The sequence below is a fragment of the Amborella trichopoda genome, chromosome 2 (genome assembly GCF_054954075.1).
Source record: "Amborella trichopoda isolate Santa Cruz 75 chromosome 2, AtrichopodaSantaCruz75HAP2 v2.0, whole genome shotgun sequence".
In the NCBI taxonomy this organism is placed as follows: Eukaryota; Viridiplantae; Streptophyta; class Magnoliopsida; order Amborellales; family Amborellaceae; genus Amborella; species Amborella trichopoda.
The window spans coordinates 6,648,369-6,669,779 of NC_142337.1; the positions used below are offsets into that span (position 1 = coordinate 6,648,369).

General features: G+C 32.5%; 1 protein-coding gene across 1 annotated transcript; it reads left to right on the plus strand.

Moving 5' to 3' along the window:
- The first annotated feature begins 15,717 nt into the window (after positions 1–15,717).
- Positions 15,718–16,794, plus strand: SRR1 (sensitivity to red light reduced protein (SRR1)). The gene has a single exon (XM_006853362.4). The coding sequence runs from the start codon at positions 15,891–15,893 to the stop codon at positions 16,704–16,706; it is 816 nt and encodes a 271-aa protein (XP_006853424.2). The 5' UTR covers positions 15,718–15,890; the 3' UTR covers positions 16,707–16,794.
- The last annotated feature ends 4,617 nt before the right edge of the window (positions 16,795–21,411 follow it).

A 21,411-nucleotide genomic window follows, 5' to 3' on the forward strand; every position in this document is an offset into this window, starting at 1 on the left:
TCCAATGGTTACATACTATTAGGAGGAATCGACTCGCTTCAAAGAAGCTTAATAAATTAGTCTAAGTTCATTACAACTTAAACCTCCGAGAGAGACAAATAAGAAGGAAGCTTGAAGACTATGAGCCGATAGACTTAGACACAATATTTGTCACAGACACAGTAGAACAATGGGTAGTAGAAGAAGATGAGCCAGTGTTGCACAAGAGAGCATTCCTTGAAGCTATCGGTGAGGAAGATCTTGAAGAAGGTAATGAGCAGCATGAAAGCGAAAGCAGCCCGCCAACATAACCACAATTCGTCGAAGATGTCGGTGATATTGCACCTAATGAGGGAGAATGGAAGGGGGTCTAAGGGAAAATGAGAGAAATGATGATTCTGAGGCCACCCAATCCTAGCCAAATTATTCACATATCGAGTCTCAACAACAAGAGGGTAGGGATGAGCATGATAGTGTAGGTGAGCATAAAGGATGGACAAGCTTCGGGGATTTTGGATTAGAACCACAACAAAACAATAACACTCAGGGATTTGGGTGTAGTCAGGTGTCCACTAATTTGGATAATTCGTTTTTAGAACGAGTCAATGAATTGTCACGCGAATTCAATCAATGGCACCAGCGTGACCAAGATGAAGAACGACGTCATCTGTCATTTTATTTTTAGATCATATGTTACGAATTGTATGCTTTATTGTAGTCCATGTATGATGATATACTTAATCCATGATAATTTTATGTTTATCCTTTTGTGTGATGTAAATTAAATGGTAAATAGTAGTTCACGTAGGGAAAGAACATATCAATATTCGTATATTCATGTAAAAAATGAAAATTCTTAATCGAGATTCTTATTGAATTTCTAAAAAACAACATTTATAATGAATTTTAATAATTTTTTCGGATTTTTTTTTAGGTTTAATCTGACCGATTCCCGATCCGAATCGTCGATTCGTCGATCCAGATGGATTTTTGATATGCCCGATTCGGGTCACCGATATGCTTTTTAAACAACTGGTCGTAACCTATTGCAACAGAAGCAATGTAATTGTCGTAACCTAATAGAGCACAAGCATAGCTGACACCATGGAACATATCTTCTTTAAGCTTTCTCTAAATTTAAACGTATACAAACCAGTTTATTGATTATGAGCATTACCTATCAAATTAAATGTGAAATCTTTCTCTATTATCATTATCGTAATCAAAGTCCCTTCTCAACTATTTAGAATTGAACTCATTATATATATATATATATATCAAAAATTTATTCCCTATGTATTTGGTAAATCATCTCATTTTTTTTTTTTCTGGGAGGAAAGATGATTGATGTGCAAGCAAAAGGTGAACCTTTTCATTCGGTAAAGGAAAACGTTTATATATAGCTCATGTTTGATTTATAAAACTTGACAAAAAAATGCTTACAGTTTAACCAGATCGAGAAAATGTAGAAAACTTTGGTGTGAAGTTCTCCTTACATGCTTGAAAGTACAATAGAGCTGCGAAAAATTATTGAGAGAATAAACTATTAAGACCACATTATGACCTATTGACCACAATATGGATTTCATTGAAATCAGGAGACCACAAAAGACACTATGGATTGCTCTATTATCTCGAAATCTCAAATTAATTTTCTATGATCTTGATAATCAGGAGACCACACAACACACTATGGGTTGCTTTATTATTTTGAAATCTCAAATTAATTTTCTATGGTTTGGGACTCTGATGCCTTATAAGTAAAAAATTATTTAAAATTAATATATTTTTTTAGTCTCCTCTAATGTCTTAACATATTTTATCATCCAATATAATCACCAATCTTTCTAACTAGCTAAACAAAGTCAGCTACAACTTTTAGTTTTGGAAGGTTAGCCTTACAAAATTAGCTTAAAGTTATATAGAAAAATGCTTGAAAAACTTATAACAAAAAAAGAAAAAATAAAAAGGTATCACAAGTTCATAACATAAATATGTTATTCCAAAGCTTGTCATATTAAAAATATGTGATTCCAAATCAATAGGTCTAAGCATTTGCAAAAAGTTTGGCAATGTTCATATGCCCTATGCACTTAAATTTAAACTATATGTTTGTAAAATTGTTGTTGCATCACACTATGCTAACTGAAAAATATAGGTGCATAAAATAAAAACAATGGTCAAAATTAGCAATAAGGGAAATAGAATTAGACATCATGAAAAGTTCTTTCTCGTAACCAAAAAATTAAGTACCATGTCAAGTGTAAGGGATTATTAGGAAGCATAATGTAAAGGGTGCAGTTTGCATCGAGCCGTGGCTCTAAAAAATCAAAGTAAAGTGCACCTTCAAATAGTGTTTAGAAATGTGATTTCAATTATGAAAATCTTAGTGATAGTCTTAAAATATATTGTCATCTTTAATTATAAAATTTAAAGCTTCAAAAATAGCGTAGATCGAGCAGATCTATAAAAACTTGAAAATTAATGGTTAAAAAATGCGTTACAAAAATGCATTAATTTCAAAACTGGAAGTCCATTTTTTTTTCTCATGTCCATGCATCTTGATGTCGAGATAATCAATTTGACGATATTTGAGCATCAAAACAACCTCTTTTAGTAAAAATTTTAAGGTGGGCATTAATTTGATTGTTTGGAGCCTCAGCTCTATATAAACTATTTTCTAATGTAAAAGTCGTTCACTCTACCCTTTTCATGTGCCTAGCTTAGAAATTTTAGTCCCACATATCGAGGTGGTGTGAGAGATTTTTAGAAGGTAAGGTAAGGTAATCTAAAAGTGATTCACTCCTACATTTGCCCCATTATAGCGAGGTTAGAATCATCTCTTTTTCCGGACATTGGTCAATAAAAATAAAAAAAATGAACATAAAAAATAATTAAAAAAATATAGGAATAAGATGAATCGGCCAATCCATACAAGCGGGGTCGTTGTTTCCCTAATAGAACCACCCAATCAGCCAATCCATCAATTGTTTATCCGGATGGACCCATTCTTACCCAAATTGGCTATTTTTTTTTCATATAATTTTATGAAATGTAAAGATGAAGGTCCGAAAAAACTTAGTTCATAGAAATCCGAGAAATTGATGCTAAATTAGAAATTGTGAAATCTTCATAGCAGTGACATGGGACACGGGAATCAGTCACCCCGTGTCGATAAATTATCTAGAGAAGAACCGTGTCACGGGAATCCGTCACCCCGTATCGATAAATTATCTAGAGAAGAACCGTGTCACGGGAATCCGTCATCCCGTGTCGATAAATTATCTAGAGAAGAACTGATAAATTATCTAGAGAAGAACCCGGTATCTAGAGAAGAACCGATAAATTTATCTAGAGAAGAACCGGCGATACGAGAATCGGTCACCTCTTGTCTATAAAATTATTTAGAGAAGAACCGATAAATTATCTAGAGAAGAACCGGCAAGTCGGTTCTGGTAGTGAATCGCCAGTGAAGGCCGAGGGGAGGCATTTTTGTAATTTTTTTTTAAAATTGGAGCAATAATAGCATGTTCGGTTCTGGTAGTGAATCGCCGAGGGGAGGCATTTTGTAATGTTTTAAAAATTGGATCGCCAAGGGGAGGTATTTTTGTAATTTTTAAAAAATTGGATCGCTGAGGGGAGGTATTTTTGTAATTTTCAGCATTTTGGGAGGTATTTTTGTAATTTTTTAAAAAATTGGATCACCGAGGGGGGGGAATTTTTGCAATTTTTTTAAAAATTGGAACAATAATAACATTATACAAGATTGGCCATATGCACACTCACGCTTTTCAACCACGCGACAAAGCTGGTACTGAGGAAGGTTTTATGCACATTAAACTTCTTTATTTTTTCAATGTGGGATTTGAATATGTTGTATAGTATAGGCTTAAAAAGATAATACAATATAAGCTTTTATTATAAAAGATAATACAAAAAATGATGCTTTGGTTAGTCGGTTATCAGTTCGAACTTTGCGCAGTACCATCAACAAGTCCACCATCAATAAAGGTAATACAACTTTAGACCTAAAGGTCTCCAGTTTGAACCTTGGGCAGAACCATAACAAGCCCACCATCAATACATCAATAAAAGTAATACAGCAAGCATCAACAAGCCCACCATCAATACATGGATAAAGGTAATACAACAAGCATCAATAGAGCAAGCATCAATAGCACCATCAAGAAAGGTAGGTAAAACAACAACATCAATAAAAAGCACCATCAGACATGTAAATACCATCATTACATCAATGGCACCATCAATAAAAGGTAGGTAATACAACAACATCAATAAAAAGCACCATCAGATATGTAAATTATTGTAAGCTTAGCTTAAATTAGATATGTGAATTATCGTAAGTTTAAGTTAGATATGTAAATTATTGCAAGTTTATATTAGATTTAGATATATAAAGGTAATACAATATAAGCTTCAATCATAAGCTTAAATTAGATACGTAAAGGTAACACAATATAGGTTTGAAGCATGTTAGCTTTTTTTTCTCTCTCATATATGAATCCTTATTGTGAGATTTTTTTTTTTTACTTAGGAATAAATATTCTAATTATATTTTTTATTTTTATAACATGATGGTCTATAACATAAATTTAGGAAAATTAATTGAAAGATAGGGTTCATACAATGAGGTCATTTGAAATCTCTCTTTCTACTAACAATCTATTCCACTAAATTTATTTTAGAAACCTAAAAAATTATCTTTTTGAAAAATTAAAGTGTTATTTCAAAAATTAGTACGCATTCTAATAATTTCTACATTGATAACCAAATCTTGTATTTTATTTATTAATTTATTTACACTATAAATTATGTATTGTACTATTTGTTTTTTACAATTGTCAATAATATAATTTAAATTAGATTATATTATAAGATATTTTTGGATTTTTTTTAAAGCTAAATCCGACCGATTCAGTCGATTTTCGATCCTAATCGTCGATTCACCGATCTGGATGGGTTTTTGGGATACCTAATTCGGGGCACCGATCCGCTTTTTAAACGACGACAACACTCTCATATTTGTAATTTATCTATGCAATAATGTTATGAGTAGAAGGCACAATAAAGGAAAACTTGTTCGAGTAAACCATTCTCGCTTTTCATAACTAAATTTTAAATAACCAAAGACTTTCTCCTTCATACCCATGTGACATTAAGGTGATGGGTAAACCCGCTCACTTTCTAGCTACCATTGCGGCATGATACATTACGATCGTAAGGTAAATTCTCGCACTTTCTAGCGACTATTTCTGCATGAGACATTGTGGATAGAGGACCAGCTATGAACCACCATTAGTAATTAAAAATCCGATACAATATTGAACTTAGTTCATAGCACCCTCCTATTTGAAGAAATCAGAAAAGTTAGTTCATAGAAATCTGAAAACTTAAGTTCATAGCACCTTTAATAATTAGAAATCCGACAACTTAGTTCATAGCATCATTAGTAATTAAAAATCCGAAAAAATGAAAGTTCTTAGTGGAGTACCCACATTTTTTATTGGATTCCTAAAACAAAATATTTATAATGAATTTTAATATTTTTTTCGGATTTTTTTTAAGACTAAATCCTACCGATTCTGTCGATTTCCAATCCGGATGGGTTTTTGGGGTGCCTTGATCCGAGGCACCGATCTGCTTTTTAAACCACTGCAACAATGGCATATTTGTGATTTAGCTATGCAATAATTTTCTGGTACAAGGGGAACTTATTCGAGTAAATCATTGTTGTTTATCATAACTAAATTTTAAATTTAAGCAATGACTTTCTCTTTCAGACTTCGGAGGTTGGTACCTCCGAGTATGACTGAATAGTTGAATTCCGTTTTGGCATCCTCCCATAAACCGTCGATTATGTGCGACATTGAGGATCATGAGTAAACCCTCATACTTTCTAGCCATCATTTCGGCATGATCGTCAGGTAAATCGTCCCACTTTCTAGCCACCATTTCGGCATGAGACCTTATGGATAGAGAAGCAATATGGGATCAGCTATGAACCACCATTAGTAATTAGAAATCCGATACAACATTAAACTTAGTTCATAGCACCATAAATTAGGAATCCGAAAACTTACATAGCACCATCCTATTTGAAAAAATCCGAAAACTTGGTTCATAGAAATCCAAAAACTTAGTTCATAGCACCATTACTAATTAGAAGTCCCAATGCTTAGTCCACAGCTCCATTAGTAATTAGAAATCTGAAAACCTAAGGTTTCATAACACCATCAATAATTAGTGAAGCGTGCATATGCTCTTTTGGGAGTATAAAATATATTTATTCCCTCCGGCAAAATACTAATTTGGGATTTTATTTTTTATTTGAGATTTTGGGATCGATCTAATTTAATTAGATGATTATTATAGAGTTTTTTTTCTTCTTTTTATTTTATTTTTATTATTTTTTATGTCATTTGTTGTTTGTTGGGTTCTAGAGATCACATCCCTAAAATTTAATGCCACAAAGATATCTCTAGAGTAAGTTTTGCCCAAGGGAGTATATGAATAGTATAATCCTGCGGAATATGAAATCTTTTGACATTGCAATAGGAGCACCTCTAAATATTATCCTAAGATGAAATAAATTTTGGTGCGAAAATTTATTAGGGTGGGTTGAGTACCTATTTTCATCTCTAAATATAAAAGTTTAAACTTAGAAAATAGTTCAAATCAAGTAATCTACACACACATGGAAATCTTGAACTTGTACGAGCAAGATAATGTGCTGCAAGACGCACTATTTTTGGGACTTGAAATATTTTTTCTTTTTCAATGTCATATGTTTCGATGACGAGATGATCTATTAGAGAGTTTTCTAACAAACAAATAACTTTTTACGATGGATGTTTAAGGTACACCTTAATTCTACAATTTAAGGATTCAACCTTATAATTTTTTTTTCCTCAAATCTCAATCCAATATTTTTTGAATCCCAAGATGTTAGGTTTTAGGGCACCATTACTAATTATTTATGTTATTAGCCGTGCTCAAAGTCTATGTTTGAAACTTTGTGACATATCATAAATTGTTGAATTTCACATGCAACCAAGCACTCAAAGCTGAAAATAAAAAAATAATAAAAGAAAGAAAATATCTCTATACACTCAATTTTTAGGTTTCATTTCATAATAAACTCAAGGTTTTAAAAGATATCTTGAGACATAAAAATTATAGATTTTATTTCTTCTAACTCGTTGAGATAATTTAAACTTTTTTTTTTAGGTCAAACAAATCTAAAAAGGCATATATTTTCTAAAAGCCATCCTCCCAAACTTCTAGAGAGAGAGAAAGGCATCCTAGAAGTGAGAGGTTACCCAGAGGAGAGAGAGAGAGGTATTAGGAGAAATACGGGACAAGAGAGAGTGAGAGACACAAGAAAAGAGAGAAAGAGAGAAGTTTGAGGTATATAAGTAAAGAGAGAAAAATGATTGGGTTTAGATCACATTTGTTTAAGTTCAAAAATAGGTTTAGAGTGATCACGGGATTAGAAAATATCTTTTGAAACATTGGGTTATCAAGAAATGAAACCTAAAAATAAAAGATATGGAGATACTTTCCCTTCAAAATTTTAGAAAAATGTGACCATGAAAGATTACGTGCTCTTGTAGGAGCACAAAAATATTCACTCCTAATAGCACAACCCTATATAGGAGCATTGGCCCCAAATATTGGGATGTAAAATTTGAAAAAAAAAAAAGAAAAAAAAAAGAGGAAAAATCATACTATACAATTAACTTAAAAATGTAACAATAAAAATTAAGCTTGTAAGAATTCATAAGTTAAAAAAGGGTCATCCCTCACTTTTACTTTAAATATAAAAGTTAAAAAAATTAGAAAAAATAGAAATTTATATTCCTCAGCATTGTACGAAATTTTTTTTCTTAATAACTCCAATATTCAATGAAATATCCCACTCCAATTCAACTACATGAATTCCATGTCATTTCTTGAAAATATACAATAAGCCTGTAAGTCTTAGTTTCCGAATCTCGAGTAGTAGTTTGTATTTCATTTCCTAAAAATATACAATCAAAGCCTCTAAGTCTTAGTTTTCATTTCCTGAAATATACAATTCAAGCCTGTAAGTCTTAGTTTCCGAATCTCGAGTAATGGTTTGTATTTCTTTTGACCCTGAATACTTTTGTCTTTCAAGAGAAAAAAAAAAAATCGTAGCTCATGAAGAGAACTTGCACAAGTTTGATTCATAAAACTTGACAAAAAAATTGCTTACACTTGCACCAGTTCGAAAAATGTGGAAAACGCTGATATGATTTCTCTTTACATGCTTGAAACTACAATATTGAGAGAATAGATATAACATGGTAGTTAAAGTGAACTCAATATCTAGGTTATATGGCTCTGAAGATTGACTCTCTAGGACCTTAAATGAAATCAAAAAGTAAATCTCACTTATTATCTTAAAAATAAAATTGTCTTAATTGCATTTCATTGAACCTTATTTATTGATAAAAACATGAAGCAACGAAAAAAGCATTAAATAAAAACATGAAGCAACGGACAAAAAAGCCATTCTTAATCAATAATTACAATTAATCAAGTTCCTAAAAATTAACGGTCATGATAATTTTTTAGATAATGTGCTTAAAAACAACTTAGGATTTTATCAATTAGTTAGGAATTTTGATTAATTTTTATATTAAGGACCAATGACGTATTGACCATAATATGGATTTCACAGTAATCAAAAGACCACAAAAAAGACTATAGATTGCTTTGTTGTCTCGAAATCACAAATTAGTTTTGTATCATTTTAGACCGTGATGCCTTATTACCAACTAGTGTGACATAAAGTAAAGAATTGTTTAACATTAATATACGTTTTTAATCTCCTCCGTGTCTTAACATATTTTATCATCCAATATAATCACCAAGCTTTCTAATTAGCTAAACAAACACATTAGAAAGCTTAACATCACCAAGCTTTCTAATTAGCTAAACAAACACATTAGAAAGCTAAACAAACGCATCTACAACTTTTAGTTTTGGAAGGTTAGACTTGTAGTTATGTAGAGAAATGTTTGAAAGGTTTATAACAAAAAAAATGGAAAAAATAAAAATATATGGCAAGTTCATAATATAAATATGTTATTCCAAAGCTTGTCATATTAAAAGTATGTGATTCCAAATCAAGAGTCTTAAGCACACAAAAAGTATGGCAAGTTCATATGCCCTATACACGTAAATTTAAACTATATGTTTGTGAGATTGTTGTTTGCATCACATTATGCTAACTAAAAAAAGCAGGTGCAAATAAAAACAATAGTCAAAATTAGCAATAAGAGAAATAGAATTAGACATCATGAAAAGTTCTTTCTCATAACCAAAAAATTAAGTACCATGTCAAGTGTGAGAGATTATTAGGAAGCATAATGTAGAGGGTGCGGTTTGCATAGAGCCGTGGCTCTAAACAATCAAAGTAAAGCGCATCTTCAAATAGTGTCGATAAATGTGGTTTCAATACTGGAAATCTTTTTGATAGTTTTAAATATATTTTCATCTTTAATTACAAAATTTAAAACTTTAAAAATAGTGTAGATCGAGCAGATCTATGAAAACTTGAAATCTTGAAAATTAACGGTCCAAAAATGCGTTAGAAGATGCATTATTTCCAAAACTTGAAATCCATTTTTTTTTCTCATGTCCATGCATCTTGATATCGAGATGATCAATTTGAGGATATTTGGGCATCGAAACAACCTCTTTTAGTGAAATTTTTGATGTGGGCTCTAATTTGATTGTTTAGAGCATCGGCTCTATATAAACTATTTCCTAATGTAAAAGTGGTTCACTCACCATTTCGTGTGCCCAGCTTAAAAAATTTAGCTCCATATCCAGGTGGTGTGAGAGATTTAAAGTAATATAAAAGTGATTCACTCCTACATTTGCCCCCATCACACAAACTGAGGTTAGAATCATCTCTTTTTAAGAACATTGGTCAATAAAAATTTAAAAATAAAAAAATAGTAATAAAAAAATAAAAAATAAAAAACTAAAAAGAATCATCTCTTTTTAAGGACCTTGGTCAATAAAAATTTAAAAACAATAATAAAATAATAAAAAAAAAACAAAAAAAATATTAGAATCAAATCAACCGGCGAATCCATACAAGCCAACTAGAGAATCGGCCAATCCTTAGGTGGAACCAGACCATTCTGGGGTCTAACTAGGAAGCCAACCGGTCCAATCAATTTTTATCTAGATCAAGCCAATTCTGATCCGAATAGGCATTTTTGTTCATATAATTTTATGAACCGTAAAGATGAAGATCCGAAATTTCGGTGTCCATGACATCGCCAAAAGCTGCCATGATGAAGCCATAGTGATCGAAGAATGTTTACATAATTGGCCTTCATGCTCCAACATATTGAAAAGTAGGGCTCAGCCCTTCTCCACGTAACGGCCACCACAAATTGGTATTCAACATTATGGCGTCATTATTTTCCCTAATTCTTCCTTGGACCATTATTCTTTGACATATAATAATGGAATTCTTCTTCTATGACTATTCCCATTTTGCTAGGTTACTTGAACCCCATCTTCCCATCAAAGCCATTCTCAAAGTTTGATTCGTAAGGCCATCAAACATCCACAAGGTTGATCTTCAGAGGAGTGAACCTCAGAACACGCGCAGATAGCCATCATTGCCACCCACCTGGTATTTGCTAGTGTTTCAGAAGTCGGATTCAGGTTACAACTTGCTAGGGGTTTGATTTCATTTGTTTGTTTTGACTCGGGCAATTCAGAGTCGGACTGAGTTATATATGAAAAAAAGACATAAGTTTGTGGCTGTTTGCTTGTGTTCTATTGGTCACCCCTCTGAGGTGCCATGTAGAAAAATAAGGCAATATCAACACATTAGCTGGGGCAAACAAGGTAAGCATTTCTCTAAGCTAGGAATGATAGTATTGCATGATCTTATAAAAAAAATTGAGATTATAGTATGATATTGACTGGTATGAAAAAGGGGATTGTATGGTATGAAACCATTTACCAAGTAGATTTGAAATCTAGTGGCTAAGAATGACTTGTAAAGTTTGAAAACGAATTTCTTGAATATTTATGCAAAATTTATGACACTCTTAACCATCTGATTTCTCATCTGACAACTAGAGGTGATCGTGAACTCCATATATATAAAACGTAATTCGAAAAAGGCGAATCACATATGATGGTGACGTCAAGATTCACAAACATTGCCATGTATGGTTAAAATGATATATGCATTGTGATTTTCCAACATCCTGTGAGGATAGTACAACCTTGCTGGTCCTCAAAACTTTTCAATGTGACATATCCCTCAACTGTTGCAAATCACTTCAGGGCAATTTCATCATTTGCCTATTGGAAATGCAAGAACAAGTAATGGAGCATTACTGATTTTATTGAGCTAGCTCAAATTACTAGTGCTTTGTATGATAGCTTTGCATTTGCCCTAATTTAGTTAAGCGCAGGTAAAGCATGCTCCGATGGGAGTAGACCATAAAGTGACTCCCTAGGGCAAGCGATATATTTTGGGAATTTTTTATTTAAATTATTAGGGTCCAATTAATAATAATTAGATGATTATTTTCAAATAAAAATAGATTTTAAGTTTTTCAATATTTAGATCTTGCCCTCTGAAAAGTGGATTTTCCTTATTCAATTTCAAGGCGTTTTTTTTTTTTGAAGCACAGAGAATAAAAAAGAGAATCATATTAACTCTACATGTGGCTGAAAATTTAATATTTCAAGATTGAACGGAGACCATCCAATTTTTTTTTATAATTTTTTTTCAAATACTCATCTAATAATTCTAAAGCAAAACCAAATTTGGGTTTAGAAAATCTTTCTAAGTTGTTCTTCGGCCCAAGTATATGTCTGCCATTGGTAAAGTACGTGGGTATTACCAATTTTTTAAAGTCGAATAGGTGAGTTGAATCAGTCATCCACTATTTTCGAGTCAAATCAGCTGATTTAGTAATCCGACCACTTGTTATATACCATATATGCTAGACCTATCTGGGATTTGTTTTCGAGTCAAATCAGCTGACTTAGTAATCCGACCACTTGTTATATACCATATATGCTAGATCTATCTTGGATTTGTGGTATAGCAAGCGTTAGCCATTTTTTATGGATATATGAATTGTATTTGACAAATACATTTTTGTAGTTAGAGAAATCAAACAACTTTATTGTATTTTCATTCGGTGTTTAAAATTTTGGATTAACCGAACTATCTAAGTTGAACACTTAATTACATCGTATTTTAAGGGATTGTCTATAAAGACACCACAATTATTTTTGTCCCTTAAATTTCAAAATTGGTGGTTGTAAGAGTACCATTGACAGACACAAAATTCCAAAACTAAAATTCTTGGACTTCGTGACTGGCCCCAATTCATCCAATTTGACATCTAATAAGTGAGAATAATTGTGATCTCCATGTACAAAAGATAAATAATCTCTTTATAGGCAAACTTGTGTTTTAAACCCTGGATTGGCTAGTCTATTTGCGTCGAGTGTCAACTCATATGCCTAACATATTTTATTTTAGAGCATCCATAGTTCTCACCATTACACACCTAAAAAAAAAAAAAGGTATAATTAAGTTAAACAAAATTGACCAAATATTTGTATTTTTAAAATATTTTTGTGAACTTTAGGGTATTTTGGTCATTTTTGTATTTCAAAGTATTTTTGATAATTATTTGTAAATGTAATATTACAAGAAATATCAACTTGAGCTCAATTTGATGTGTAGAAAAGAAAAATAAATAAAAATAATGTATACTCTTGAAAAGTGAGACATATATATTATGAGAAAGGTTTCTATGCTTCCCCTACAGCATAGAAGTTCTATCCTCCTTCTACAATCAAGCCGTCCAATTTTGATCAAGAGAGTCACTCACCGTTTGATCTTAGATCCGACGTCTCAAAGTATTTTATTTTTATTTTTTTTATACAAATTGTATGAATATGAAATTTAGTACGTGTCATCTTCTCATTGGGGTGCACCTATAAAAAAATATTAAAAATATTTTTTTGATAAAATATAATGACCAAAATACCCCTTGAATCTTTCAGGGGTATTTTGGTCATTTTATTTTATTGAATTTTTTTATATTTTTTACTAGTACGAGTTTAATAGAAGAATGGATGTCTAAAATTTGGTATGAAAATAATTTATAAAAAAAACATTAAAAATAAAATAGTGTAGAGACATGACATTGTGATTGGGGCAATCTTAGCCCTCCATTCAAAATGGATGTTTGGATAAGGGGGAGGATAGAACTTCTATGCTGTAGGGGAAGCATAGAAAGCTTGCCTCTATATTATTTATAGATATCTACCCATATATCTCATATAAATATTGTAATTATGAAATCCCGCCTAATTTTTGTATATTTATCTCGCATTCCTTTTGTCTATCATTTTTATATTCTAATTTTACCCTCAATCTAGTTATTAAAAATCGGAAATCACAAATGACTTCGGATCTTTAATAACCGTAGTCATATTATTCGAAAAAGAATCACTTTGGATATTAAAAATCCATAGTCAACTTCAAATTTTGAATATTTGAAATTGCGTAGAAATAGAGGTTTCTATGATATTTTGGATATTCAAAATCCGAAGTGAAGAGTGACTTGGGATTTTCAATATCCAAATGACTTCAAGTTTTTTCTAAAAAAATGACTCAAAAAAAGAACAAGATGACTAAGTATATTGAAAATTTGGAAGTCATCAACTAGCATGTTGACTTCAAAGTTTCAATCTCTAAAGTGAGGATAAAATTAGAATAAAAAATGACGACTAAAGTAGGGGTGGTAATAGACCTGGACCCGACTCAGGACCTATCGGGTATACCCGATGCATGTCTAAGTATGGATCTAGCATTTGGACCCAGTGGGTTGGGTCTGGGTCCAAACTTGGACCTAAACACTGTACAGGCACAGGTCTGGTCGAGCTAGACTCATTCAGTACCCGTAAACCATTGGAGATAAAAGTACTTTACTTTTAAGTCTTAATCATTTGGATGTATTAAAGAACATATCCAATAATAAACCGTAGTTATCTTTAGCTATTAAATGACAAATGAGGTGGCTTGAAATCCAATGGCGAGTGATATACGCGTAATAATAAATCACCCTTGGACTAAAGGAATACATGCATAATAATACAAAATTTTGGGAAGTTTCATAATTATAATATGGGCAAGCTTTTTATGCTTCCTCTACAGCATAAACTTATATACTTCCCCTTATCCAACCATCTATTCTAAATGGAGGGCTGAGATTGCTCCAATCACAATGTCACATCTCTACACTATTTTATTTTTAATTTTTTCTATAAACTAGTTTGACACCAAAATTTGGATGTCTAATCCTCTATTAAACTCACACTAGCGAAAAAATTTTTAAAAAATATTTTCAGTAAAATAAATTGGCTAAAATACCTTTGAAAGATTCAAGGGATATTTTGGTTATTATATTTTATCGAAAAATTATTTTTAATATTTTTTATAGGTGCGCCCTAATGAGAAGATGACACGTACCAAATTTCATATTCATACAATCTGTATAATAAAAAAAAAAAAAAAATTACTTTGATACGTCAGATCTAAGAACAAATGGTGTGTGGCTCTTATGATCAAATTTGGATGGCTAAATGGTAGGGGAAGCATAGAAGACGGATGGATGGTAGGGGAAATATAGATCTTCTATGTTGCAGGGGAAGTAAAAAAACCTCTCCCTTATAATATATAGAGAAAAGTTTATATAGAGCCGAAGCTCTAAATAATCAAATTTGAGTCTATCTCAAAATTTTTACCAGAAGAGATTGTTTTGATGTCCAAATATCATCAAATTCATCATCTCAACATCAAGATGTATGGACATGAGAAAAAAATGGATTGCAAGTTTTGAAAATAGTGTATTTTATAATGCATTTTTTTACTGTTAATTTTCAAGATTTTGAAGTTTTAATAGATCTTCCGTTCTACAATAATTTTGAAGCTTTAAACCTAATAAATAAAGATGAAAATGTATTTTAAAGCTATCGCAAAAATTTCTAATATTGAAACCACATTTCTCGATACTATTTGAAGGTCAACTCTAATTTGATTGTTTAGAGTCTAAGCTCTATACAAACTGCACCCTAATATATATAAGGGAAATACAAGTAAATTTCTCAAACACCGAGAGTATTTTTTAACTTTGATAATAAAATAGATTGTTTTCATAAATAATGATCCTACGAGATCTTTTCACATCTATAAATTTTTAAAGAATCATCATTAAATTTGACACAGATCTCTATAAAGTCTAATGATGATTTTTTGAATCCTACATGCGTGAATGCGGTAGGGTCTCTTTGGATCGTTACTATCTTTTCGATAGGGCCAAACTACAAGCGGTCGTCGGAGAACCGGTCTCGAACTGGCCGGTTCACTTTTGGGCGAAACCGCTTTTAGATCACTGTTGAATGGTATTCAATCTACTCATGTGACCCTTTCGCATTTCTGTTCTGCTCTCCGCAAAGGTGCAGACGAGATCTACCGTTTCTTCCAAACCCTAGTGTTCAATGCATTAAGCTTACCCTTGCTCCAAATTTAGGAATCTACTCATGTAACCCTTTCGTATTTCTGTTCTGCTGTCTGCAAAGGTGCAGACGAGATCTACCGTTTCTTCCAAACCCTAGTGTTCAATGCATTAAGCTTACCCTTGCTCCAAATTTAGGGTTTGCGAGCGTTGGTTTGATGAACCCTAGGTTTTTCTGCGAGAATTTGTACGACTCTACTAATTTTGGGGTTTGTGTTATTTCTGATGAAGTTCTCTGCAAAATACATTTTTTTTTGGCTGAAAAGCTAGGGTTTTGCTTTCATGGCTTCGGGTTGTGAGGAAGTGTGGACTCTGGTTACTAACCGAAGGAGAAATGGAGGTAGAACCAGCAGAACTATTGAACAGGCCGGTCAAAAGATGGAGACCCTAAATCAACCATGGACTCCAGTCGATACAGAGATAGACAGTCAAAGAGAATCGAAATTGATGGAAAAGATGCAAAATTCCATGAAGAAGGTAAGGGGATCAGAGTTTTACAATAGATTTCTTGGTCAGTTGGAAAGCCCCCATCTTTCTGCAAATTTTCCTAGGGTTTTGGGGTCCACTTCAAAGCTGGGCATGGTAGTTTATGGAATTGGTAGCATTGAGGCCTCTGAGATGTCGCGTCTGCAACTTTCTCTCGCAATTTTACTGAGAGAAAACTTGGATTGTATAGATGGGATGGAGATATTTGATCCCATTATTTCTTCCATTGAGGTGAAGGTTATGGAGCGTTTTGGATGCTCATTTATTTCTATAAATGAAATGGGAAGGAGAGAAGTTATGAAACCAACATTGTTTTTTATGCCACATTGTGATGCTTTTATGTATGATAATTTATTAGCAGCAAACTGGAAACCTGTGAATTTGAATAGGATTGTGTTATTTGGGAATAGTTTTGAGAAGTATGAGAGTGCTATTACTGTGTTTAGGTCTAAGGTTGCTGATGCTTTGAAGTATGTTATGGGTATTAGGAAGTATGCCATGGAGTTCTTAATCGAGACTTGTTCTGAAGATTTCTTTTATGCCTTCCATAGTATAAGTTGGCATTTCTTTGATTTGGACCCCTTGATGGATTTGAGGATCTTGGATTTGTAGTGAATTGCTCTCTTTTTCTCTCTGGGATAGCTGATATTGTATGCTGAAGATTGCCTCTGAGATTTAAGTAACATTGATTATTTTGAGATGTTGGTAGTACTTCAATTTTGGCCCCCATGTGAATGACTTAATTGGGTCTTTTGTTGGGTAAGCTGTTTTTTTTTTTTTTTTTCTTCTTTTTTTTGGTTTGGATGGTTGATAATCTTGGACAAGATTTTGAAATTTGTTTATTTATGGATGTTTTTGTTTTGCATTAGTATTAGGGAAACAGTTTATGGAAGTTAGTGTTTTGTCTTTTGAAAACAGGACTCCTTATCGTTGAGATTGATACTCTCAACTCAATTCAAGAACCCTAAGAGAGAGAACTCTTTTTTTTGTTGGTAAGATCAGAAATGTACAGCGATTTTTAACCAGGCAATCCAAATTGGGAATAACCAATCCGGATAAGTAATCGTTTGTGACTGGCCTTGTTCCTGGGAAGGTTCATGGGAAGTATCAGAACCTCTCTGATTCGCCCTTCAAAGTCCCTTTTCCATTTTTTTCCCTTTTTTTTTTTCTATTGTCATTCATTATTTCTTGAAGTCTTTTAACCCTAAAGCCTTTTGTTCATTGTTTCTTTCTTTATTTTTGGATTTTGCCTTTCCGCCATATTGTGACCGGTGGGTGTGTGATCCACCTCACTGGTCCAGGTTTTGAAGACTGGAAGTTTTAATTGATCCAAATACCCATGAAAGATGAAATATTTAACATTCTACCCATATCCTTTGCTTTAATTTCAAAATACACATGAAATGATACATGATTATGACTTGGAATAGTTGCAAATGGGTGAATGTTGAATAGTTCATCTCCTATGGATATTTTGATAAATTTACCTTATACTAATGATACGCCAAGTATTAGGCACCACTAGGGATTTCCATAAGATGCATGACACCACCGATTTGTCACTTGTAATACAAGGTAGATCTCTTGTTCCATTGTGAATCCCTTTCACCCTGTTAAATTTTATTTTTGGAGTTTGTCATCTGTGATAAGCTTGGCTTTTCCTTCTCACTCTAGTACCAATAAAGTAGGAAAATGTAAAGATTATACTGGATAGTTCTTGGCACCAAATGATTCCAGCATATGATGCATCTAAGTTATCGTTATCATGTCATTTTGTCTTTGGTGTTTTCTTTGTTAGAAATTTATGTGGAGCGCAATCGGTAATGGGCTAATGGAAGGCCTTAACAAGGAATATGGCGGAATGACATCTGAATCTCTCACTTGCTGTTTATAGATGACACTTTTTTTTTCAGTTCATTATTGTACTTCTGCAATTCCTGTAGGTAACATGAAGGTTATAATTAGATATCATTGGTGGTACTTGGATGAAGGAAGAACTCGGTTGTTAGGAACTGTAACTCCATAGTACTGTTTAATTGTTCACTCCTCGTAAAATACTTCAATTTTCCTCTCTATATAGGTAATATAGTAAGAGTTATGGGACCCAGGGTTGAGGGTTAGGTATCTCTTCTTATTACTTACAACTATATGATGTAAAATCTGATAGCTTGGGTGTGCTACAAAGTTCGAAAATTTTCATTTGAACTTTGAGCTTGGTCAATGAAATAAATGCAGTCATCTAATGTCACATCCAATGTGACCACCTTGTACCAAATCCATATATATATATATATATATATATATATGGAAAAAGCTAAAGTGTGCAGCCTACCTTAGATAAGCTAAATGCACGAGCGGCCCAGATTGAATCTGGGCCGCTTTGACGATCATGAATGTCTGGTAGTGTTTGAATTTTAATTTTTTTTCTACAAATCCAAATCACTTGAAATTTTAGGTTCTTTTCATCAAAATGCACCTAATAAATATATATAAAAAATTATCCGCAAAAACGAAATTGTTCAAAATACCCTTGAAACTCTACAGGAGTTATTTTGTCAATGTTTTTCATGTAAAATATTTTTTTAATATTTTTAAAATATTCACTTAATTTTGATGAACACATGCCTAAAATTTCAAGTGATTTGGATTTGTAAAAATAAAAAATAAAATTTAAACATTACCAGACATTTGTAATCGTCAGATCAACCTAGATTCAATCTAGGCTATTGGCACATTTAACTTATCTAAGTTAGGCTGCGCACCCTATCTTTTTCATATATATATATATATATATATATATATAGGAAAAGTCTTCCCAACGCCTATAGGCGAAAATAAATAGTGATTTCGCCTATCATCATCATCGTCTAAATTTCATCATGCGGTTATGATTGTCCAGTAGTGTTCTATTTTTCATTTTTTTTCTACAACTCTGAATAACCTGAAATTTGGAGGGTATGTACATCTTACTGAAGCACATCTAACAAAAATATAAAAAAAATTATCCGTGAACTGTTTTTTTACCAAAATACCCCAAAAACTTTTCTGGGATATTTTGGTCAATTGTTTTCATGTAAAATATTTTTTTTATATTTTTCGAAGATTATCCTATTTTGATGAATACACACTCTAAATTTCAAGTCATTCCGATTTGTAGAATAAAAAAATGCAAAATGAAACACTGCCGGACAATCGTGACCGCGCGATGAACTTTGGACAATGATGGGGTAGTCGAAATCACTGTTCATGGAAGATACTACAAAACACCTATAGGCAAAAATAAACAGTGATTTCGTCTACCATCATCATTGTCCAAAGTTCATCGTATGGTTACGATTGTCCCGTAGAGTTTCAATTTTTATTTTTTTTTACAAATCAGAATGACTTGATATTTGGAGGGGGTGTTCATAAAAAAATTGGCAAATTTACAAAAAATATTTTACATGAAAAAATGACCAAAATACCCTTAAAAAGTTTCGAGGTATTTTTGTCAATTTTTTTTGTGAATTATTTTATTTTTATTTTTATTAGGTGTGCCTCACTAAGATGTACATATGCTCCAAATTTCAGGTCATTCCAATTTGTAGAAAAAAAAAAAAACAAAACACTACCAGACATCGTGACTGTGTGATGAAGTTTGGACGGTGATGATGGTAAGCGAAATCACTATTCATTTTTGCCTATAGGCGTTGATAAGATTTTTCCTATATATATATATATAGTTTTGTTGCTGATTTACTAGGTTCAACATATGTATACTCTTTTATTGGCTGACTTCATTGCATTGCCTCATTTCTAAAAGGCTTATGTCTTGTTCCCTTATGGAACCTTGGCTTTCTCATGGGTAGTACTCTAGACTGTCAAAATCTCTCAAGGTTATGGATCCTCCTTTCAGAACTTTGCACATTCAGGTTGCATTGGTCAGGCACTTTTCATCTTATAAAACTAAAATTCTAGCTGATTTTTAGTGACACATACTACCTGGATATTGCTAACAAAATTCATGATCGAAACCCTGTTCTTTGAATTTTGTTGGCAATAGCCTTGTGCACCCTTGGCATAATCTTGGACCTTGATTTCAGCCTAAATTTTCTTGAATCTTGTAATTTATATATTTTCAGTTTGTCAAGGGACAGATCATCCCACTCACCATTAAGTCTGCAGTTCAAGCCCCTTTAAAGGTTCATATCACCGAACACTTCCTCGTAAACTAGTGACTGCATAATATTCGATTCTTCAGGGCATTTAAGGGCAAGTTCTATATTTTTTATCAAAATAAACATTTTCCTTTTTGTAAAAAATAAACCTCATGGTTTGTGTGCTTTATAAAACGTGGCTTGCTGATATATTCACTGTAATGCTGATACGAATTGTTTGTACATCTATGGTTAAATCTATTGACTCGATTATTTCTGCAAGTTGTCAAGTGCATGCTGTTTATAAATGTTTCACATGGGAGACAATTGTACTGTTGTAGTCCATTACATTTGCAATGGGAAGAAACTGGTTGATACAGCTAAATTGGTCCTTGGGCAGTGAATTTTTGGCCAGCCAAATCAAGCACATATCTGATATCTTTACTGTAATACAGATACTTTTAGGGGCATGGCATTGCCCAAGAAAAAATGTAAAAAAATGGGTCATGGTTAGAGATTTGGTTGAGAATTTACCCAATTTGGAAACCCGAATTTTGGACCCTATCCGGATCTAGGTATGGATCCAAGATTTGGATCCGACGGGTTGGATCCGGATTCAATAGATATGTTATATAGTATTTTTTTATTATATATTATTTTATAGATAGAAAATAATGAACAATTGTTTCATGCAGATTGAACCGCATTTCTACAATATACGGTCCAGAGGTATAAAGTGGTCCATTTAAAAATAATTATAACTAACGGTCCAATTTCTTTTTTAATATAATTATTGTTTTTAGTTTCAAATTTTATTTATTTTTTCATATTCATGATCTCCATGTTAAGGATTATATATTCACTAAAAATTAAAATCAAACTATATTTAAAAATATATTTATTACCAAGCTTGTATTTTTGCAATATGTGGGCTGGCTGCATCCTAAAATAATGTATAAAATAATATTTTGGATCCTATCAGGACCGGTTTTGAATCCGGATCCAATTGGATCCTGGTCCAAATCCTATTCCCATGTATACTTTTCGGATCTGTATCGAGATCGAGATTCGATCCAACCCATTCTCAGCCCTAGTTAGAAAGCACGTATTCGTTCTCAATGTACTTAAGATGAAAGGTCTGGAAAACCAATAAAAATGTTTTATCTTTTCCCACATGAAAC

Coding starts and splice junctions, on each gene's coding strand:
- SRR1 (XM_006853362.4), top strand. CDS start 15,891: ATGGCTTCGGGTTGTGAGGAAGTGTGGACTCTGGTTACTAACCGAAGG.